Source organism: Hemiscyllium ocellatum, chromosome 45 (assembly GCF_020745735.1).
Source record: "Hemiscyllium ocellatum isolate sHemOce1 chromosome 45, sHemOce1.pat.X.cur, whole genome shotgun sequence".
NCBI lineage: Eukaryota > Metazoa > Chordata > Chondrichthyes > Orectolobiformes > Hemiscylliidae > Hemiscyllium > Hemiscyllium ocellatum.
In genome coordinates this window covers 11,323,957-11,338,864 of record NC_083445.1, presented here as the reverse complement: position 1 = coordinate 11,338,864, position 14,908 = coordinate 11,323,957, and the positions used below count along the sequence as shown (strand labels likewise).

Below are 14,908 nucleotides of genomic sequence, written 5' to 3'. Positions count from 1 at the left end.
GGTTTGGGTGGATTGGCCATGCTAAATTACCCCATAGTGTTCAGGGATGTGTAGGTTAGGGTGGATTGGCCATGCTAAATTACCCCATAGTGTTCAGGGATGTGTAGGTTAGGGTGGATTGGCCATGCTAAATTACCCATAGTGCTCAGGGATGTGCAGGTTTGGGTGGATTGGCCATGCTAAATTACCCCATAGTGTTCAGGGATGTGTAGGTTAGGGTGGATTGGCCATGCTAAATTACCCCATAGTGTTCAGGGATGTGTAGGTTAGGGTGGATTGGCCATGCTAAATTACCCATAGTGCTCAGGGATGTGCAGGTTTGGGTGGATTGGCCATGCTAAATTACCCCATAGTGTTCAGGGATGTGTAGGTTAGGGTGGATTGGCCATGCTAAATTACCCCATAGTGTTCAGGGATGTGTAGGTTAGGGTGGATTGGCCATGCTAAATTACCCATAGTGCTCAGGGATGTGCAGGTTAGGGTGGATTGGCCATGCTAAATTACCCCATAGTGTTCAGGGATGTGTAGGTTAGGGTGGATTGGCCATGCTAAATTACCCATAGTGCTCAGGAATGTGCAGGTTAGGGTGGATTGGCCATGCTAAATTACCCATAGTGTTCAGGGATGTGTAGGTTAGGGTGGATTGGCCATGCTAAATTACCCATAGTGTTCAGGGATGTGTAGGTTAGGGTGGATTGGCCATGCTAAATTACCCATAGTGTTCAGGGATGTGTAGGTTGGGGTGGATTGGCCATGCTAAATTACCCATAGTGTTCAGGGATGTGTAGGTTAGGGTGGATTGGCCATGCTAAATTGCTCCATCGTGTTCAGTGATATGCGTGCTTGGTGGATAAGCCACGGGGAATGCAGAAGAGGGGAGGGGGTGTGAGTCTGCATGGGCCGCTCATCAGAGAGTCGGTGTGGAATCTGTGGGCCGAATGGCCTGCTTTCACATTGTAGGGACTCTATGATTCAGACTGCGAGCGTCGAATGCATCCCAGGCACAGGCTTTTTGCTGACAAGTTTCTCTCAATTAGTAACGAAGGCAGACGGTTGTACTTAGAAAGGATCCAGGGGAAAGCCTCTGGCTGTGAGAATCAGGCAGGTCTTCCTGACCCAATTGTGGCTTGTATATCCCCCACCCACCCCACCCCCTTACCCTCTTAGTGAACTCTGCGGTGGGTGTTTGCACGTGTTGTTATCTCAATCTGTGATGAGTAAAATATGGGTGTCGTTATTTAGAAGGAGTATCCAAACTTAGGCTGTAAGCTTGAGCAAGCAGACTTTTTAAAGCATTGAATCAAATCTGTGCGCCCAGAACTCAGATCCCCCGTTGCCCAGCTCACTTCACACATGGACTGGGTTGGTAAGGACAGTTATTCTGAACTGTTTATTTCTTTGTTTTTCTAATTGAGAGGGGAAAGATATAACAGGGACCTAAGGGCAACTTTTTCACTCAAGAGGGTGGTACGTGTGTGGAATGAGCTGCCAGAGGAAGTGGTGGAGGCTGCTACAATTACAACATTTAAGAGGCATCTGGATGGGTATATGGATAGGTGGGACTAGATTGGGTTGGGATATCTGGTCAGCATGGACAGGTTGGACTGAAGGGTCTGTTTCCGTGCTGTATATCTCTAAGACTCTATAATTCCTTTGCCTTCAGAATCTATACCTTAGTACGTTTGCACCTCAGACTGCATTGTGAGTGACAACTTGTAGACTTTTCACTGTACTTACGTGAGTACATGTGACAATAAAACTAACTCTAATTCTAATTTTTTAAATCAGATTCATGAGGGGTGGACTGGCGAGGGGGAGGGGCTGCGAATATATGGAGCGAGACTAAAAGTGGTTCCATTCAGTGGGAGGGGAGCTAGTGTTGTCAGAAGGAAGAAGGGAGCAGGAAAGTTGAGAAAGGGGAGACGTTTCTTGAATTCTTATTGTTTTAGGGGAGAAGTCCATTAGAGAATTGGGAACAATTTTGACTTTGAAAAATGTAGTTGTGGGATTTGGGCCAGGAGTTATTACCATCCCTAGTTGCCCCTTGAGAAGGTGGGGTGGGGTGAACCACTTTCTTGAATCGCTGTGGGTTGACTCACAATGCCCTGAGGGAGGGAATTCCAGGAGTTTGACCCAGCGACACACTGAAGGAATGGCCATATATTTCCAAGTCAGGTGGTGATTGGAATGGAGGGCAACTTGATGGCGGTGGTGTTCCCATATATGTCCATCTAGACAGAAGTGGTCGTGGGTTTGGAAGGTACTGTCTGAGGATCTTTGGCGAATTTCTGCAGTGCATCTTGTAGATGGTACACACTGAGCACCAGTGGGCGGAGGGTGTGGATGTGGTGCCAGTCTGAGGGGGGCTGCTTTGTCTTGGATGGTGAGGGGTGTTCAGCTGCTACAATCAAGCAAACGTTCGGAACAGAACCAGGAAATTTGCGGAACTTTCTAAGGAAGGGTCACTAGACCCCAAACATTAACTCTGATTTCTCTCCACAGATGGTGCCTGGCCTGCTGAGCTTCTCCAGCAACCTCTGTTTTTATTTTGTTTCTGACGAACAGTATCTGCAGTTCGTTCAGGTTTAATGAAGCCAGTTTGAGGGATTCCAGCAACAGCGTGTTTGAAAAGAACAACACGACAGCACAAAGAACTGCAATAAGATTCTGAAGTTTATTGTCTGGCATGAAAAGTACAAATAATCAAACAATTCAATGAAAAATGTTTACAGCTTTCACATTTGTATTCCCAGTAATAAATACTCTAAACTAGCAAGTTTGTCCCAACATGAAATCTGCCATAATTTACCATCGAAATAAATATTAAGTTAAATGATCGTAGGAACTTTTACCCCTCCCCCAACTAAATACACCAAAGAGAAAAAAGATCTGTGCCTCCCCACTAATGCTTTGTACACACAAGCTGCTAAATCCAGTGTTTTGTTTTTGTCTGTTGCTTTCCCCGTGACAACTCCTCAGCCTCCCCCCCCATCCCCACCCCAACCCCCCCCCCCCCCCCCGCCACTCAACCACTGCTGTGCTCTTCCAGCACCACTGATCCAGAATCTGGTTTCCAGCCTCTGCAGTCATCGTTTTTAACCACGCACACAACCTGCCATCGGTAATCCCACTCGACTGGACTTCCCATATCCACCAAAAGAAAATCCAACGAGACGCTGTCTTCCCTTTCTCCCCACCCCGCCCCACCCCGGCAACCCCAAAATAAAATTCCCTTTTGCTCATCACCACTCACCCATTCCACCATTAGAGGATTGGCATAAAGGAGAAACAAAAAACTAAAGAGATAGCAAGCATAACGTTAAATTCCATCGACATCTACTATTAGGATAAGACTGAAAATGTTTAACAAGACAAAAGTAATAGCAAAGTTATAACAACTATCACACAAAGTAACTTCCTAATACTCAATATGTTTCTGTTTTTTTTGTATGAGTCACAACATACACTTTTAATCAGTGTACTCACCTAGGGAGAGCCGTCCTTATACTTTTAGTTTTGTTCCCTTTAGAATAAATTAAGCTAAACCACTTATTGGTAAAATTAAAGTCGTTTTTTTTTGTTTAAAACTTGCAAATATAAAGGAACATAAATATACACAGAACGACTTTTACAGTGCGATAATATATATCAACCTCTGAATAAGTTAAGCTACAAGAAGCTATTATATGTCAAAATATTACCTAGGTCATGGTGCTTTTTTTTAAAATGTTTTTTTTCTTGCAATGTAAGCTACCACAGATTCATACAATACACTTAACACGGTTAAAACAATAGAAAATCTTTTTTTCTTCTCTTTTTTTTTAAATCTTAAAAGCTGTTCTAACTAAATGAGACCCATGTCTTACACATAGAGTTCCAGACACAAAGAAACATCCGACAGTAAGAAAACCAAAAGAAGGAAACAGGTAAGTGAGAATGCGAAACTAACCAGCAAGTTTGGCAATAGTCAAGTCTTGGGGGAGAGGGGGGATATTTTAAAAAAAAGCCCCTCCCCCACACAAAGTCAACATGGGTCAAAGCGAACGCCAAATTGAAAATCAAAAGCTTTTTTTTTCCAAATTTCAAACGCAACAGAGCCTTTGCTCAGCTTTGAGAAGGTTAGGTAGGGCTTGTACCAGTGGCTTTTCATAAACATTGTCTTGGAACACACACAAAGAGTCACCCAGCACCTACCAAACCCAACGAAGGAAGAACAACTTATCTTAAAGAGGTGGTAAAGGTAAATAAATATACTGAGGCCTCCAGACAAATGATCAAACAATTTTCGTTAAAGAGAACAGTGTCAACTTTCCTTAGACTAAAAAAAAACTCGACATTTCCCTTTCATTTTGTCCCTTGTAAGTAAGCAAGTCGGGTAACTGGACCCATCGTCCATCGCCAAGGTCGCAATTTGCTCGCTTTCTCAATAATAACTCGAGATGAGGTTTTAAGATCTGGCCGGACGGAGGATGATGTTTTGTTGGGTCATCATAAATACTTTGTGTGGCCCAAAATCGGGTCAATCTCCTCGAGGAGGCGATAGTGTCTACCTTGAGACCAAGACCAATTGGTCCTTCCAAGCTCAGGCAACTCATTCAGTGGCTCTTCCACAAACGTCAAGGGAAGGAACATTTTAGGACCTTTAGTTGACAAACAGGGGTCATCTGTGCCAATTGTGAATGTGTTGGCACAAACCAACACTGATTAGCTGTCTACGTTCTGGGCGAATATGTCAGGAATATCCAAAACAAAGAGACACAATTTGACGTTTATGGCGTCTGATCATTTTCTACAAGTATGCCAATAGGTTATAAATTTGGAGGAGGGAAAATCTCTATGTTTGACTGAATTTTTTCACCGGATGTGCGTACACTGCCATAAAAGCTATCCAAGTTGGTTCAGAAAAACAGGCGTTTAAGCAGCCGCTGGGTCTCCCAGGGCCACCTACAGTCCTTCATCTGACAATTAATGGCTTAACCGTTCCCCCCCTGACAGCATTGTGGAGTGGTACCCACATGCCAAGGTCTGAAGTGGACCGAGATGCCAGTTCAACACCATCCACCACATTCATACTGGCTCGGCCAGCAGCAGCACCCACATCCTCACGGGGCGAATTCGAAAAAGTAAAAGGCATTGGCCGAGTTGCATCGTCCCTCAGTGGCCCGTTTGTGGTTTTGTTTCGGGTTTTTGAAGGCAAGGGACAAAATGAAGGAAGGAGCTCGGATCCTGACCATTTGCCTGTCTCGCCGCTGTCCAAGACTGGGCAGAGCCAGCAAACTGAGAGTCACTTCACATGTTCTTTCTCTTTCACTCTCTTTGGCAATCTTCTCTTTAGGAACGTTGATCTGTCACGGTAACTAAACAGGTAGGCCTCAACTAAATCTTTTCTGCTGTTATGATGTCACTGTGTGGAACCTGTACTGTTGAGAGACTACTCCCACTCAAACTACATGCTCTCATTACTGAGTACAAACTTAGTATCAACGTTTCTTGCTCAAAAACAATGTGTTTTATGCTCCCATTTTTTTTTTAAGTCTTAAAAAGTTATCAGCCTAGAGCACACGTGACAAAACTGTCCTCCCCTCCCACTAAAAGAACATAACCTGTCAAAATATTCTCTTTTTTTTTCGATCAAGGTTCTGTAAAAATTTTCAATGAGGTCTTTCTCTTTTTTATAAAAATAGATTTTTTTAAACCCATTCACATCAAAGAGATCATCTCTTTGGCAAGATTTATTATAATATGAAAAGTCATCAAATGTTTTGCCAATGTTGTTAGAACCCTCCCAGCCCAGCATGGAAATAAGGACTTTTTACAATAATCTATCACAATAAATAGGAAGAGCTTGGAAGCGGGGAGACAAATGGTTAGAAGTCTGCATCATGTTCTTCAACAGGTCTTTAGGATTTTCAGATACATCCGAAAGGGGATCACTTATGAATTTGTTTGTTCAAAAGACCCTACACATTAATACCTTTCCTTTCTCTTTTATCAGTCCTTCCACATTCACAGGAGACGTTTACACTGTTATGAATACATTGGACCATCCCTGTAACTGTCTTTGGCAGCTGTATGCAAGACATACTCACGTAGGAAATAGTCACGGCCTTTTGCAAATCAGCAAGTCCTTGATAATAATCCCTGTTTCGGGGAACAATGCCGCTCCCCCTGGGTCCTGAATCGCATTTTTTTTCTTTGCATTTTTGTTTTAGGAACAGAGGTGAGATGAACAGAGATGCTAAATGCCACAGTGCACACTAATTGTAGAGTGAAACAGGGAGCTGCCAGGTGAGCTAACTCCTGACTACATTCAGATCGGGATGGGGACATGACAAAACAGGTTGTGATTTAATTGGAAGCCAATGTCATTCTGAGCTTAAAAGGGGAACTGCATTTAGCAGAGTTGGCCCAGGAATAAATAATTGACTGAACAACAGCCTTCTGCACTATCGCTGGCTTGACTGAATTTTAAACTTTGTTTTCTGTTAGCAATCTGTATAGAGTTGTGCAGCCATTTGGGTATCGCGAGTAGCAATGCAAATTCCTCTTCATCAATGGTGTCACATTCCAACTAAAGGTTCAACCCGGTAAAGAGAGGCGACAGAAAGTGAGTCTATAAGTCTGCTTTCGCTAACAGTGGCCTCCATTCTGTGAAAAATATTTGCCCCTCAGACTTTGATGGCCTGTGTCCCCTCTCACTGAGCGGGTGGTAAGGTGATGTTTTTCTTGTCACTGACTCTGACATTTCCGTCCCCCTGCTTTTGGACTAGCAAGTGTTTCCTTGCTCGGTTACCTTGATGATTTTGGTCAACCATGTCAACTAGGTGGTTGTGGCAGCATAACTAACCGTGTTAAGTCCTCTACCTGACCAGCTTTGTTAAAGCATAGTCTCTTCATTCAATGTGCACAGTAATAAAATGAGAAATGAGGAATGTAGGTTTCTGAGGCGTGTGTAACAGTTAGAAAATGCATATCATGTCATAAAGCCTATATAATATATATGTATAAATATATACCATAGAGTATTATTGTATAAACAGTGAGCCTTTCATAGATATAATATTTGGCATGGTGTATATTAATAATGGGGAGATAAATTTTGCATGGGGTTACTGGTGGCTATGGTGCATCTATTGTACAGAAGTCACCGATGAAACCATGAGCAGTGCATAATGTGTGAGGCTGGGAGTATTGCAGAGTCAGTGGTGACCTCCCTAACAGAGGGCTCCAGCAAAGGACAGAGACCCAGCAGTTTTCCTGTGCGGTAGCTGCCTCACACACTACAAGAAATCAGCAAAAGCCACAGAGTTGTGGTTGAGAGTCCAACGTGGATTCAGCTCTGAGTGTGAACCCTCTAAACTGGAAGGAAGCCTCAAATCCCGCCCCCCCCCTACAAACATGGTACGCTCGGCAGTGAGTTATATCAACCTCACACCCAGGTTAACTCCTCATATCGAAGCTCAGTATAATTTCAAGACCTCGGGTTTACTGATGGAGGGAGCAGTGTCTTAAGCCAATTTCGGCTGTCAGTAAAGTTGTAGGAAAGAGGGGTTGCTGCTCCCAATTGCTCATAAACATGACAACAGAGGACATTTCATCAGGGCCAGGGTGGGGAGTATACTCAACACCCCTTAATCCAGGATTGAAGGAGATGAGTCCTGAATCTCGATGATAAATTGGTGCTGAGATGTCTAATGCGTGGACATACATCTTCACACAAGGCGCATTCTACCAAAGACACCCATATTTGAGAATAGTAAACTCTCCTGCTACCCAAATCTTTCCGAATTAGCAAGAAAAGCACTGATTGTCACATATTTCTGCTCTCGTTCATGTTTCCTTGTCCTCCCACATGCACACACACTAAAAATTTGGACTGTCCAGCGAGCGAGAGACAGGATAGGGGTGCAGGTAAGAATTGGAACCCCCTTCCTTTTATTCTACTTCAACCCCATTGTGACAATCATCCGCATTGGAGAGAGAAATGGTCTCAGATAATGTGGGGGGGAGGGGGAAGCGAGCATCATCATTATCACCAAGTGGTACAGGACTGTCACTTTAAATCCTGCCCTCCAGTACCTTAGAACAATAGGTATTCCAAAATGGAGGTCTTTGAAGATGGACCACACTTGTACCTGCGTGTTTTAGACAGTTTGTTGCATGGGGTGGGGGGGGGGGGGGGGAGGGGGAGGCAAATTCTGATAGCTCTCTTTCAATCCATGGGCGGTGCCCTCCTTGCACCTACCCCATAAGACATGGTGGTACATGCGTTAATATGGCATCCTTGAATTGGGTGACATGGAGAACGAATGGTTATCTTGGTCAGTGGCAGCCCAGTGGTTGGCGGGTGATTATCTACGAAGGCCAGAACTAGGGAATGGCATGGTTACGGTTTCTGCTTTACTGGTAGTCATGGACCCCTGGTGGCATTGCTCATGGTTAAAGAGTACACCAATCTGCTGGATTTCCAAATCCGGGAGCAGAGGACCAACAGGATTGGTTGGAAGACAGGTCTGGGTCACCAGTGTTAGGAGCAGAGCTCGGTGGTAACAGCATTGGGCTATAATGCCATCTCATATGTTTACCAATGCAATGAAAGTACATTATTAAATAAACTGTAAATTGCAATTGTCAAAATGACAAGCGGGGAATGTAGAGGATTCATTTTGCAATCTGCAAATTACTACTTGGTAAGACAGAGGGAGCAGACACAACAGTATCTCTTTTGAAAGTGGAATTGAGTGAAGACTTCAGAAGGAAACAATTGAAGAACTGTGGGCAGAAACAGCAGTAGAGCATTCAAAAGGATAGCACAGACAAGATGGGCTGAAGGGCCACCATCCATGAAGGATCATTAAATGATACCAAATATAACATCAGAGGAAGAAAAGAGTGGTGACACACAGGGAAGTCTTAAAAGAACTCTCGAGTTTTAGACATTTTTGTTCAGCGGCGCTAAAGGTTCTACTTCACGATTTACCGGGAGTTAAAAATCTCTTTCAAAGTGTGGCCCGAGTAACCTCAAACAAATGCATTAGGGCTTTTGAAAGCTGGTCTAGAATCCACATTGAATCAGAATTGTCCGTAAGAGTATATCACCCACTGGATTTCAGACCAACCATCAATTACTCACACAGTTTGATTAACGCTTCTTAAAAAAAAAGATGGTTTGAAGCAGAGAAATAGAATAACAAATTTCCTTACTTTGGGTTGCTAAAATAACAGGAATAAGGATTGCATTAACATAAACCTCTCCACTTCCCTCTTGCCAGTGGAATGCAACAATTTGAAATAAAAGTTGGAAATATTGGACATGCACAGCCTTAGGAATGCATGGGCGATTACCTATGAAGGGTCAGATGAAGGAATGGTGGAGACTCAGATTTTGCTTTTCTGATAGTGGTGGATTTCCAGTGGCATTGCCCCTGGTTAGAGTGAATGCCTTCCATCTGCTCTGCTGGATTACAACCAGGGAGCAGAGGTAACAAGGAGTTGGAGGTGAAATCTCTATCTTCCCCCATCCCCACCCCCCAGTTCACCGCCTCACATTCTGCCCTCTCCTACTGTTCCTCCTTCAGACAGTGCCTGATCCACTCCCTGTGGGAAAACGTTCCTGCTTCTAACTCCTGAAGCTCGCTCAGTAATCGCCAAGTTACATGGAACTTTCCAGAACATCAGAAGGAAAAGCAGCCACCACCCCTGTAGCATGGTTGTTATAGGTGGTCTCCTGAAACGAGTTTGGGTGGGAGATGATGTGAGACTTTAGGTTAAAGTGACAAGGTGTGGAATGTTTTAATGCGAGGGTCTCATAGAGATATCAGTCTTACTGGGAGACAAGAACACAACCTCTGGTGCCAGGATAATTTATGACTCACTGTGGAGCGAATGTAGAAATCTCCTTCCTCATAACTATTGGTATTTATCAGGGTATTAATTTACTGTGGAATTTGATGAGTGCATGTATACAAGTGTGGGCGTGTTTGTGTGTACATGTTTGTATATAAACAAGTGTGTGCATGTATACAAGTATGCATGTGTACAAGGCTGTGTGTGCATGTAAGTGTGTGTATGTGTGTGCGCAAGAGTGTGCATGTGTGTGTACAAGTGTGTGTGCAAATTGTGTTCAAGTGGATGTATGTGTGCCTAAGTGTGTGCGCAAATGTGTGTATGTGCAAGTGTGTATACGTGTGCACATGTGTGTATGAATGTGTGCATGCGTGTGTGTGGATGCAAGTGCGTACATGAAAGAGCCAGGACAGCGGACAAGGCGTTGTACACCTGATGTGTTACTGCAGCAGTATCACCTGAATTGACCTGTGGTGTGGGTCAATGATCAGAGGGCTCATTCCACTGAGTGTCAGTATTATCTGCTGTTGGATTCTCTTTGGTTCTTCACTAGGAACTGTAGCATTAGTCTGGACAAACAGGAAGACACTGATGGCTGGGAGCATGTGTCTGATGCATATATGTATCTGTGCCTTTGTGCGTCTGTCTGTGATACAGAGTCCAGCAGAGATGAGTTTGTTAATGTGTGTGTTTGTATGTTTGTACTACAGAGTGTCCAGCACAGGAAACTGTGTTAAATATGTGAATATGTGTGTGTGTTTGTGTGTCTGTATGTGTGTGTGTGAGAGAGAGTGTGTGAGTGAATGAGTGTGCGTGTGTGCGAATGTGTGTGTGTTTGTGTATCTGTATGTATGTGTATGTGTGTGTGTGAGAGAGAGTGTGTGAGTGAATGAGTGTGCATGCGTGCATGTGAATGTGCGTGTGTTTGTGAGAGAGTATGTGAGTGAATGAGTGTGCGTGCATGTGTGTGAATGTGTGTGTGTTTGTGTGTCTGCATGTATGTGTGTGTGAGAGAGAGTGAGTGTGTGAGTGAATGAGTGTGCGTGCGTGTGTGTGAATGTGTGTTTGTGTGTCTGTATGTATGTGTGTGTGTGTGTGAGAGAGAGTGAGTGTGTGAGTGAATGAGTGTGCGTGCGTGCGTGCGTGCGTGTGTGTGTTTATGTGTCTGTATGTATGTGTGTGTGTGTGAGAGTGTGTGAGTGAATGAGGGTGCTTGTGTGTGAATGTGTGTGTGAGTGTTTGTATGTGTGTGTGAGAGAGTGATACAGAGAGAAACTAGCAGAGAGATGTCTGTTAACCATGTGTGCAAGCTTGTTACAAAGATTGTTTATACGAGTGAGAACATTTGTATTCACTGCGCCAATACTGAATCGGGTGAACGGAAGTAACTTGGCATCTTTCAATTAGAACAACATTGATTGTTTTTGGCACAAGATGGGACACGGTGCAGAGTAAGTTCACATGTTAAAAAAATACAGGGGAGCAACCGAACAGATCTCTCCGCTCAGGCTACCATTGTCCACTGCTCCTGGCTGTATGATCCATTGGAATGTGGGCTCTTCAAATGGTAGGGTCTAAATGGCTTAAGAAAAATGCTTAGGCTGATCATTCTATCAATATTACATTAGGGGCAGGTGTCTTTGGCAGGCAGCACACAGAGAGGAATGCCCCCCCATTACTGTCCATGACTTTCCTTGGAGATTTTCCTCATGGCATCCAACATGAAAATGTCTCTACATAAAATATGGCGTTCAACATGATCTATTGGGCAGGCTGAGGGTTAAAGGATCTCAGATCCCAGGAGAGGTTTACTCAGGTTGGGGAGATATCCATAAGAGATTGAGAAGGACAGAGACTAAGGGGGTCAGTGCATATTTCTGAAATGTGTCCTGGTTGCTCAGGGATACAAATGGGCCTCAAATCTTCCCTAAGGCCAAACTCTATTCAACCTCAGTATTGCTACCGGGTTTATTTTGAGGTATATTTTTGCTAATTATGCCCCATCAATGACAAAGTACTGACAGGAATTCAGATGGGTCCTCACTGGAACATGGACTCCCTGTCTTGGAATGATGCCAAGTCAGTGGAGGCCGTGGGGAAGACCTTGAAGGAGCTGACAGTGGCCGGAGGATGGAGGAGGAGTTGGTTGTTAGCCTGGACACCTCGAGATCTTCCTATAATCCTCCCTCGTGCAACACCCCCCCCCTCTCTCCTTCACCTCTCCCCTACAGGATGAGATACACAAGGGAAGAGTGAGGGGGAATCTCTGAAAAATACAAAGGCTTTCCACTAAGGCATCTGCCAGGCAATCTCTCCTTATCCACACTCTGCTCTGTCCCGGTATACAACTCATGCTTATTAAACATGAAGGCGGCGCGTGCTTCATTTGAATGTTTATACACATGGAGATATCAAAGAACTTTCTTTCAACATTATCTTTCCTTCTGAAAACACAGTAACCTGTTTGCAACCGTCTTGGGAAGGTAGTTCAGGTTTGTGAAGACGTTTGTCTAGCAAACAGGGAATATTGCCACTTGAGTGATTGCCTCTAGGACCAGTTGCATTGCTAACCTGAAGATTTGGTTTAAATTTGATCATCAGAATATCCAGGGAGTGCAAGGAAAGCAGACAGCAACAGAGTCAGCTCTGCAACGTGCAGCCTCTGAGTTCAACATGTCTCCTATCAAAGTGGCCCTCAAACAGAGAACCTGGGACTCTAGACCACACAACTGGTCACATAGTTGCCAGCAACTCTCTGTTTTTCCTTTGGGTGAGGCCCCTGAACATTATTTTTCTTCGATTCTTCTTTTAATGCGCTTTCAAATTGGGGAAATCCAAGACATTGTGGGCCACTGCTTTTTTGAAATGGAGACAACGAAGGTGATTTGAAGGATGGGGGATCTCAAACCCACAGACGGCTGAACTGACAGAAGCTTCCCCATTAAACCCTGCCACCTCACCCGCAGGATGGTTCCACTCTGCCTGCCTGCAGCCTGCGGGACGGCAGAGGCGGTGACAGCCCCAGGCGGAGGCCCATTCGGCCCGTCGAGTCTGCTGGGATCCTGGTGAAGCGTGGGGCCACACGTTGCCTTAAACAGGGCGGTGTCACGCCATCAGTGGTCGCACCAACAAGACCACGGGGCGGCAGCTGGCGCTGGGAACCAAACGCTTACTTAACAAAACGGGACGCGCCTCTCCCAACACAGAAGCTAAGGGATTTAAAAAGTTGGCGAAGGTAATGGACCATTGATCAAAAGCTAATGCACTTCAGTGTGTCTGACCCAACTCAAAGTGTTCTGCTAGTCAGTATTGCACTTTTCCTTGTTTTTTTTTGAGTTGTTTGTTCATAAAACCGTGGAAGGATCAGGAAAAAAGAGAAAGAAAAGGCAAATTAATTATGAGCTGTAGTTCATAAATAGTCCCCTTTAAAAGATTTTTTTTTGTTTCAGATATCAATTGCAACCACACGACACTTCGGAAAACAGATCTTTGTGAAACTTCTGAAGTTTCCCAGCTCTCTATTTTGCCCATCATTACAAGAGATAATCACCTTCAAGGAAGGTAGTTATAAGTATTATTGATATTAGACTGGGTTAAAGCCCCCTGCGTAGTATTGTTTTATATGTATTCTATTCATATAGTAAGAGCTATGAAAAAAGTATTCAAAGTTGTTTTATGAAATTGCTTCCTCGTTATTTGTTGTAAGATGTCCTGTATCAATATAACGCTAACACTGGCTCTTCAAAAAAGTCTGTTTGTTATTTTTCTCTGTAAGCCCAGGTATAATAATGATTTTTTTTTGTTTCCTTTTGTGTGTTTTGTTCTGTCGCTGTATTCATGTGTGAATGTGTTTTGTATTGTGTTTTGTGCATGTGTGTGCGCTTGGGTGTTGTGTTTTGTGTCTGAGAGTGTGTGTCTGTGTTATGTGTTTGTGAGTTTGATGGCCTACTGATTATTTTTCCTTACTTTTGTGTGCGTGTGTGTTTTTTTGTTGTTGTTTCTGTTGCGGAGGGTGTTCTTGTGTTTTATTTTCTCTCTCTCTCTCTCTCACTCTCACACTCTCTCTCTCTATCTCTCTCTCTTTCTCTCTCTCTCTCTCTCTCTCTCTCTCTTTCTCTCACTCTGCCTTCATGATTTGTGGGTCTTGCTGGTCTTGAAGGACACCTGTAGCACTCGGTCGCCCAGGCGGTAGCCATTCAGGCTGGCGATTGCCATCGCTGCCTCGTCGTAGTTAGTCATGGTGACGAAGCCGAAGCCTTTGCACTTGTTGGTGTTGAAATCACGGATGACCTTGACATTGGTGACCGCGCCAAAGGGCCCAAACAGCTGCCACAGGACGCTCTCGTCCGCCTCTGGGGAGAGATTGTACACAAAGATGCACCAGCCGGTGCCCGCTGGGCCGGAGAGGTTGACGCCAGCGAGGCTCGTCATGCCCTCGATGGTGATCGGAGAGAACCTGGTGGACAGAGAGAGAGGGCTGCTTGGGTGTGAATCAGATCTTCAACCACTTCTCTCTCACACACACAGCACACAGAAATATACATTACATATAGACTAGCACTTAGTGTTGAACTTGTAAGTTTATTTCTCTACTTTAAAACAACTACAATGTTGAACTTACAACCCTATTTCGTTAAATTTCTACTTTATAAAGACTTTAATGCTGAACCTGTAACATTATCTAATTTTATACTTTATAAAGACTGCAATATTGAACTTGCAACTCTATATTTTTATCTTTCTACTTTATAACAACTTCAATGTTGAATCTTATTTATTTTTATACTTTATAAAGACTGCAATGTTGAATCTGTAACTTTATTTATTTATCGACCTCACGTTCCCCATGGGAGACTGGTTAGCAAGGTTAGATCTCACGGAATACAGGGAGAACTAGCCATTTGGATACAGAACTGGCTCAAAGGCAGAAGACAGAGGGTGGTGGTGGAGGGTTGTTTTTCAGACTGGAGGCCTGTGACCAGTGGAGTGCCACAAGGACCGGTGCTGGATCCACTGCTTTTCGTCATTTATACAAGTGATTTGGATGTGAGCATAAAGGTAT

At 44.0% G+C, this 14,908-nt stretch overlaps 1 protein-coding gene across 10 annotated transcripts in view; it reads right to left on the bottom strand.

Moving 5' to 3' along the window:
* Positions 1-13,974: 13,974 nt before the first annotated feature.
* Positions 13,975-14,908, bottom strand: part of LOC132836036 (ELAV-like protein 2) — a 98,213-nt gene continuing 97,279 nt past the window's right edge. For 6 of the 10 annotated variants that reach the window (XM_060855247.1, XM_060855250.1, XM_060855246.1 and 3 more), the window contains one exon: positions 13,975-14,302. In XM_060855247.1, coding sequence (XP_060711230.1) covers positions 13,975-14,302 — 328 coding nt within the window. Of the gene's footprint in view, positions 14,345-14,908 lie in introns of all 10 variants that reach the window. The other 4 variants (XM_060855244.1, XM_060855245.1, XM_060855242.1 and 1 more) reach the window with 3 other exon arrangements.